An 8,734-nucleotide genomic window follows, 5' to 3' on the forward strand; every position below is an offset into this window, starting at 1 on the left:
GAGTCTCTCCAGCGACCGCCGGCGGCGACTGGGCGACCGCTCTCTGCGCTTCTCGGGGGAGAGGTCTCTCCTCCTCTCGTGTCGCTCCCGCCTCTCCAGAGTGTTGTCAGCGCTCCTCGTCCCTTCCCTCCGCTTTTCGGGAGACCTCCTCTTCTGCCCATTCACCACTGCCCTCTCCGGCTGCCGCTCGTGCCTCCTCTCCGGCGACCTCTCCATCCTCCTGCCTGGCACGTGGTCGTTGGTTTTAGAAGTCCCATTCCAAGTGTGGTGTTCATTGGGATGTCTGCTAAACTCTCTGCTGCCTTTTAGGTCTCTAACGTAAGTCCGCTTGTCCCCATGTTGTGATGATTTGTGAAGGTCTGGTGGATAACTGGACTCCGATGATGGGTGCTGCCGTCGGTCGGATGGCACGGGTTTCATTTCTGATACATTTTGTGAACCTGTGGCGGGACTGTTCCTGTCACTGCTGGGGTCTGAAAGAAAATAACAGCAAAGCGTTTGGTACCGATGCCTTCCGCGGCGCCGTGACACCACTTATCACTCTTCAGACTTCATTAGTGACAAAAACAAACAACTGTTAAAGCAGTCAGCGAAGGCTAACCAAAGCTTTTGTTAATTTAACTGCGAACAACGAGAGTTACAGGTTAGTACTGGTGCTGCTCTGTTCGTTAGCCGTGTTTTGGTCCAAGCCGATATCATCTTTATGCTCTTCTTGTCAAGGGGCATTTTACATTTTCCCCAAGCCCAATTCATAATGTTTCGGTTACATTACTTTCTTTCCAGTGGAAAAAAAAAATATTGTAGTTCGGGTTGTTGGCTGTTTTTTTAAGTTTCCAATAAAGAGGGCCTTTAGGAAACAATATTTTTCTTTTGAGTCTTTTGAAAGAACTGCCTTCCAGGTGTGGGAGGCCTTGTTTCAAATAGCAGAAAATGTACAGAAAACAGAATTGATTATTAAGTTTTCACCTCATAAAATAACATTTTGAAGGTGTGAGAATTAGACTGTAATAATGCAATTTCCATTTCATTTAAGACATTACTTAATCTCACTTAGTTCTACCATGTTATGAAAACTCCTAGGGTAGATTTTGGTTTTGCCACAATGATTCGAACAATGATGACAGAAGTTATGATTTTTTCATATCAAAGCAATGGAAAGATATTCTAATATGTAGGATGGCTCTGATTAAAACCTGATCTCCAGTTCATTATTTTACTGTAGTATTTCAGGTAAAATACAGCTGAGCTACCTCTGCGAGACAAACTGCAAAGCAGGAAGAAAAACAACCCCAAAACTAAAAACCAGCCCTGTGCTGTAGCTAAGCTACAATTACTCACGTCATTTGTGACGGATGTTTATGAATGATTCATTACAGACATGGCAAACTTTAAAGTAGCTGCGCTGACTTAATGCGAGCGTTGCTTTTCTTTGCTTATTGTTTTCTTTTTTAAAGTAACTTCTGCACGGCAGCTCGGCTGGCGTTAGCTACGCTTCCTGCAGGCTTCCTGCCGCTCGCACCGAGACACCCACCTCGAGGTGGACTGTCCTGATGGCAACGACTGAAAACCCTCACAAACGCTTGTGGGGACAGATTTTTCTGTCTGGTTTTCTCCTTTTTGTCTTCCCTCCCCCAAGCCAAACACTCTCACGCTCATTCCTCCTGCCACCACGCAAAGCGTCTCCCATTTGATGGCATTTCCATTCCTTAGCTTGGGAAGGTCGGTGTGTGCATGGGCCATGATTTTTGTGATTTCCAGGTGAAACCCGTGTTGTGACTCACGTGTGTGCGTTTTTGCTTATTAGCATTTTCAGGCAGCAGCTGGGGACCACACCGCTTTTCCGTAGCTGTAAGCTCGTGGCTTGCGGCAACCTGGCTATCGCACAAGGTACAAGCGAGGCTTAAACGTGTCCTGTGGTGTACTTACAATTCAGGGGACGCAGGGTGCTCGGAATGAATTGCTGTACATATAAAATATAGCGAAGCGGAAAGCAATGTGAGGGAATTAGGCCACAGCACAAAAACACCTAATATTGATTTTAGCTACAAACCGTAGTTTGATTATGGCCCATAAGGTAGAAGCAAGACTCCCCGAGCTTGTCATTTCTCATACATGCAGCGATATTAGGAGGTATCATCGCTGAGGAAGGAAGAGCCCAGCACCAAGAAAAGTAAGAGAAAGAGAAAGAGAAAAGTAGAAAATTTAGATTCCCTATAATAAAGATGAAAGAAAGAAAAATCTTCATATTTTATCTTAGAATAAAGAAAGTTTATTTTTCCAGTCAGATTGTCTAGGCTTCACCCAAATATAAGGCTGCAAAGACAGCAGTTGTTATTATCGTGACATAAAGAGACGTCTAAGAGGTGATTCAATAACCCAGACAACGAGAGCATCCATTCTAAAAGACAGCTGGAACAGCGACACAGAATGTCATAGAAAAAACATTAACAATCAAACAACAACGAAAAATAAAGTCCACCAGAGACCACAACATTAAAAATAAGTACAAAACTCATTACAAAAATATACAGCCTCATAGAGAAGCACGTTCCAATCAAGTCAGAAAAATATTGGAACTTAACATTATTAGAGGAACCATTTGCGACTGCAGCGAACAGAACGAAGAGAGGAAGGAGCCCCAAATGTTACAAGGATATTCTTTACAGTAGTGCAAACCCTGTATATTAAATCCTTGCTTGGAGAATGAACGTTTAGTGGTTTAGCATTAGCCAAAAGAAAATTGGTGGTGGATTTCCATCCTCAGTGCAACAGACATACGCTTTGAGAAGTGAAGCACTTAATTTACAGGGTATTTATGCAGTCTAGCATTTGATACAGTACTGTACATCCAAAGGAGTATAGGAAAAGACAAAAGTAGAAAGAACGTTACAGAATTTCAGTGCCATCATTGAACCTTCTGGTGTGCTATTTATATTACAGAAGTGTAAACACACAACTTCCTTTCCATATTGTTAAACACTTCAATTGTTTGTTGGTTATACTCTGAATTGGTCATTTTAAGTTAAATAATGAGCAGAGTGAGCAGAAACTCTCAAATGTGGTACCGTAAATGAAAAGAAAGTCTAGTTCACAAATTGTGCAAAGGGTTTTGTTTCTGGTTTTAGGACACGGAGTGAATGATAAACACAGAACTTACTGACACAGAAATAACCCAAATACGGGGAGGAAAGTATAAAGGACATCCCTTCAATCATCAGTTTCTATAGAAACCTCAAAGACCTTTGGTTGGGAGTAGCCCTCCATCGAGGGCACAATATTTGACAATTATCTCAAATAAATAAGACATAATTATAGTATTAAATAGTGTGCTAAGTTAAGCCACCCAGCAATCCAACCTCCGGGGGAAGAAAAGGAAATCTAATGCAATTCTTAGTAAGAAACGAGGACTGAATGTTTCCCCCAAGACAGACACGAGAGCACCTTTTCATAACCTCCTCACCTTTTCAGACCTTACAAATTAACTAGTTGAAACCAGCAGACAGTTTAAGGGGGGAGAAAAGGGCTCAGGAGGCCAAATCAATATATTTTTGCAGTAAAGCTTTTTTTTTTTCTTCTTCTTTTTCTTAAATAACTTTATAAATATTTACATAAATATTAAGGGAAGGCAAAAAATCTCATAAGCCATCTCAGCATTCATGTCTATGGATACAGACAGGAACTAAGAGAAAAACCTAACAAAAAAAATCACTGCTTCAGAATAATAACTCAGGATCCCAGTTTTTGCATTGATTAGAAGTAGAGACCTATTTGAAACAACAATTCAGCCGCTGAGAAACAGTTTGGCACAGTTCAATGACATTCCTTGTTTGGCTGGACAAGACAATAAGTTTTTTTTGTTTTGTTTTGTTTTCCTCTCTGATCACCAAAAATACTGCTATGATGATCTTGCCTTACACTGCGCCCCAAGTCCATGGAAGCAAGCAAAGGATGAAATGTGTAGAAAATTCAGCACAAGCGAGGCAATTAACCATATGTTGCAAAGGTTGGTAAGACACTGGTGAGAAAGGAAAATAAAAAAGAATTCCCGCTTCAGATCTTGAGACAAATCATTCATGGAGTGATGCCAGGGAAGAAAGGAATGTTTTCATAGTTTGACCCACCATATTCTGGGACAGAGCCATCTCCACGTTTCAGAAACAGGCGGACCCTACGGCCACCGTTTTTAATCAGTTCGATGGCCCGAGCATGCTTCATGTTCTTGGTAGTTTCTCCGTTGATCTCTAAGATTTCATCACCGATCTGTCAATGTAATAGAAGAAAAGAGTCTGAGATTAGAAACAAGCCCCCACGAGGGCCACCACCAGCACACCACAAGACAACGGCCACAGCAGAGGTGGAAGAAGAACTATGTACCAGGTGAAGCTAAATATGCCCAACTCCTTCCAGTGACAGTCCACAAAAAAGAGTATGCAGGGGCCTGGGAGACATGGAGACGACAGGGAAAGCTTGAGGTATCAAAATATTTCATTGCTGTTCTGTAAAACCACCTTGCATTACTGAACTGCTCAATACCTAGAGCTGTGTTAGAACTGGTGTTATTTTATTTTAGTTTGATTATTTGTAAAGCCTTTGGTCAAAGTGGTGGTTTGTTTTGCAGTCTGCTGTAACTAGGATGTTCAAATAGCTTTTTCAGGTCCATTTCTCACTTGGATATAGATACCTACTATGAACCGGTAAACCTGCTTTTGTAAATATAATCATTTATCAGGATAGGAAAACAGGGCTTGGAAGAGCTTGTCAAAGCATTGGCTTCCACAGGGCAGCACTGATTAATTTTCATCGGCAAAAATTTTGGACCTATAAATCTACCCCTAGCAAAAGAATTTTGAAAATGCTCTTCGTGAGATGTATCTGGAGAAAAAAAAGACAAATGCTGTAAAATTATCAAGCACTCTCTAAAAGAGGAGCAAGGAATACATAAAACGCGGCAATTTAATTTTTCTGTAGGCATTTTATAACACGTCCTTGTTATAATTTTATAATCTAGATGACATGTGAAGTTAATAGTTAATACTAATGAAAAATTAACACTACCATTTTGCAATCCATAGGTCGGTATACATGCTCCCTCACCACTCTACCACCCAGCAGAGGAGAGGATCAGCTGGGACACCCCAATTCTCTACTCAAGGCTCCAGCTTTAAAGAAGCTGGCAAAGATTGCGGCTATTACGTTTTCATTGTTACACGTATCTTTGTTAGGCTTTAGAAGTCAGATTATGTATTAGAATTTGGAAACCCAGGTTGGAACAAGGTGGTGAAATCTTCCAGTGCACACACACTGTTATAGACTCTATACAAAGAGTGACAGAAGCCATTGACAGAAGCAAATAGGAACCACCGCTCCTTTCAGTTAACATTTAATTTTCCTCTTAGCTGGCACAGCAGAAGATGTGCCTGTAGGGGAGAGGCAGGGAAGTCAGCTTATTGCAAAGAAGCGTGTTTATTAAATCTGTTTGTGCATACCCTCATCTTCCCACATCTCTCAGCTGGACCATCCTCAGCTAGCCGCAACACGTACAGATCCATATTATACTCCCGGCCACCTCGCAGGCTAAAGCCAAACCCTTTGGCTCCTCTTTCCAGCTCAACAGTGTAAAAGTCTTGGTCCTGCTGGAGGGAAGACAACACATGCGCAATTAAACAGAAAGTTAAATGCTGCTCTACTCTCATTTTTAAATTATTCAACCAATGAATGTTATTATTTTTGTTACTCCTAATTAAAAAAAGAAAATCAGTTGAGTTTTCACACACAGACTAGGATTTCCTGCTTCCTCAGATCCGTGTGCCAGCGGTGGTCTGCAAAGGGCTGTTTGGATGAATGGGCTTGGCCATGTCCCATGTACACAACACCTCCTGTGCCCAGGGCAGAAAGGGGCATTTCTGGAGGGCGGTTAGCGTTCTACCAACCGCAAAGGAAGACTAGGGCAACCTCACCTCCCGTGCCAGGCTTTAGTTAAATGTCTAATGGTACCTGGGACGAGTCTATGCCACGGTGCTGGCTTTTCCTTTTTGTTACCACCTCATCTATTCCTTTGCAAGAAGCTCAGAAGTACGTGCATTGTTTTTCACAAATGCTGTTAGCATAGGGATGTTTTGAAATCCCTAATGGAAGAGGTTAGTTCTGGGATGGCCAGTGGCAAGGAAAGTTAACAGTGAGATAGCTAATCTCTCCAATAAGATGCCGTCTGCAAAAGCTGGAACACTCCAGCTATTGCCCCTTATTAAGTTTTCTTCTTTTTTGTCCTCTGAATTTATCATTTGCACTCAACAGTACTTTCTGGAGAGGCCCCTCAAAATATACAATTCAATAAACAAACAAAAATTATTACTGTCGTAAAAATGTCAGCTTTTTTTTTTCTTTTTTTTGTTCTCCCCGAAAGTCTTGATGAGAATGTGTTGGAAATGTTTCTCAGCTGAAACAACAGCAACACATATTAAGAAACTAATCAGCAAATTCCTCTTTCTTCAGCAAACAGACTGAGGGAGAACAGCTTCCCAGTAGGAACCTTCAAGGGAAATATTTGAACACAGCCCTCAAGCAGATTGGAAGCAACGGTCTGTGGTAAACAAAACAATTAGAAAGGTACTCCTTACCTGTGCTGCTTGGGGTGGTTTGAAATCAAACTGGGATTCCTGCTTTGGTTTGGTGTTGTTCCTGCTGTAACGAATGAGAGAAAGAGGGAGAGAGGAAAAACACAGCTCATGGGATGTGAAGATGATCAAGAAGTAACCAAAGAGAGAGCATGTCAATATGCTCTCCTCAAGGAAAACAATCTGACCTGGTCTCCTGTGGTATTTGCTGAGGAGTATGTGTGGTTGTAATTGTAGCAATTTTTTCTGCATTGGTCAATAAAGTAGCATTGGAGGATTCTGCAAAATAAATTTTTTTTTCATTATGAGGGAAAACCATTGGCTATTCACTGATAAAACAAAAGTTTTACACAGGCATTTCACCGGAAAGCATCATTATGTTGTTTTTAAAGAACTTGAGATTGGCTCAGATTTCTTAAATCCAAAAATTAACAGGATAAAGTCTAAGCTAAGTCATAGTAATTATGTATATGAAACTGTACAGCACCTCTGTTGCAGAGAAATATTGGCCTTTGAGTTGCACATCGAAACGTAATGTGATATATTGCTCATGGCTCAGCTTTTTTTTGGTATCTGTCATCAGATGTACCAAATTACTGTGTAATCTGTTTTTCTTCTTTGTAAGAGAAAAACTTCTAAGCACCCCTAACCAACTAGGAAACACTGTCATATAACTGCTGCTGCTGTATCCTATGTTCTTGAAAACGTCAAGGCTTTAGTGAAGGCATCATATTTAGCTTAATCATCACTGCAAAAGTTAATTAGCAAAGAATGTGCGTACCAGAAACTGCCACAGCTACCCATCACAAATAGTGTAGAGCAGGGAGTCAAATATTTATATATATTTATACAATACATAGTATATTTATATAATAAATGCACAAATGAGAAGTTTTTTTCAGTAACCAAATACATCAGCACTCTCATCGATCTCAAGAAAAAACCGAGGCCACTCAATTGGCAAAAGAAAAAAAAAAGGGGGGGGAAAATCTGGATTAGAAACATCTTCGACTGTTAGACACACTCAGAACAAAGACTGACTTGTGGAGGAAGGGTTGAAGAATGTTTTGACCGTTGTCTAATGACATGAATTCCAATCATTAAAGTCTCCAAATATGGTAGGTTGACTGGATTAATTTTATAGCAGCAATAACTATTCCATGGATTATAAGCTTATCAGTGCTTCCTCCATCAGAAACTGCAATCTTCAATAGGATTGAGATGCGGCTTTTATCTAATACCTCACAAGGTGATATTGAATGTGCCTAAAACCCAAACTTTCTGAAATCCATCTTTGAAATATGACCCACTGCTGCCTGCGCACTCAAAGCTGCACACAGGGACGTGGAACCACCTGTACCAAATGCATCAACAACTCTGGGTACCATTTACAAAAGGGTTCACCAAGAGAATACAGAGAGGAGGACTAACTTCAAAACTCAATTTATGCCATGGTAAAGGGCTCCCAGCCCAACATCAGCCTGTGCAAATGCTGTATTTCTCTACGCACGGAAGGAGGTGCTTCCAGGAGAGGAGCTCTCTCCTGCTTCACAAAACGGGGAAGGGCGTTGCTGTAGGCACAACTGAAAAGGGACTATCTACGTGTCCCTCACAGCATGGCATGGCAAAATGGTCCCCTTGTAATTTTGGAGCTTTATCATAGACTTCAATAAGACCAGACTTAACCCAGTACTCATTTAAAATTCTGCCTAAAATTGAGGTCATGCACCTTGTTTCTTGACTGAATTTCTCTAGTTCCAATCCCACTTAAAAAAAGCCACCATCAAACAACAGCAACAAAAACCGGGTGGAAACATCTGGCTCTCCAACATAAAATTACAAGGTCGTCTACCCTGCCCTTGTTTGCCTCTTAAGCTCTAGGCATCTGGCAATTCATTTTATTGACTATGGAGAAATCTGCCATTATTAAACAGAGTCCAGCTGTAATACAAAATTGCAGAAATGGGAGGTTTTTTGCCTGAATTAAGGAGAGGTGGTGGTTATGGGCTTACTTGGTCCTGGGAACCTATTTTATTTCATGGATTTATTTTAATTGTGGAGATATCCAGATGAGGTGAAGGTTTTTCCCTTCTGTGCATGTCAAAGGAAACTCAGGAAAA

General features: G+C 41.0%; 2 protein-coding genes across 2 annotated transcripts in view; both read right to left on the bottom strand.

Moving 5' to 3' along the window:
• The window catches only part of LOC103921516 (membrane-associated guanylate kinase, WW and PDZ domain-containing protein 1-like), a 2,762-nt gene extending 2,546 nt beyond the window's left edge, over positions 1–216 (bottom strand). The window contains exon 1 of the mRNA XM_009329502.1: positions 17–216. Within this exon, the coding sequence (XP_009327777.1) occupies positions 17–216 (200 nt within the window). The remainder of the gene's footprint in view (positions 1–16) is intronic.
• Positions 7–8,734, bottom strand: part of LOC103921510 (membrane-associated guanylate kinase, WW and PDZ domain-containing protein 1-like) — a 174,837-nt gene continuing 166,109 nt past the window's right edge. Inside the window, exons 18-23 of the mRNA XM_009329497.1 lie at positions 6,803–6,893; positions 6,618–6,681; positions 5,487–5,630; positions 4,122–4,260; positions 2,051–2,139; positions 7–473 (exon numbers count right to left, since the gene is read on the bottom strand). Coding sequence (XP_009327772.1) covers positions 417–473; positions 2,051–2,139; positions 4,122–4,260; positions 5,487–5,630; positions 6,618–6,681; positions 6,803–6,893 — 584 coding nt within the window. The 3' untranslated portion in view covers positions 7–416. The remainder of the gene's footprint in view (positions 474–2,050; positions 2,140–4,121; positions 4,261–5,486; positions 5,631–6,617; positions 6,682–6,802; positions 6,894–8,734) is intronic.

This window comes from Pygoscelis adeliae, unplaced genomic scaffold (assembly GCF_000699105.1).
Source record: "Pygoscelis adeliae isolate BGI_AS28 unplaced genomic scaffold, ASM69910v1 Scaffold148, whole genome shotgun sequence".
NCBI classification, from domain to species: Eukaryota; Metazoa; Chordata; class Aves; order Sphenisciformes; family Spheniscidae; genus Pygoscelis; species Pygoscelis adeliae.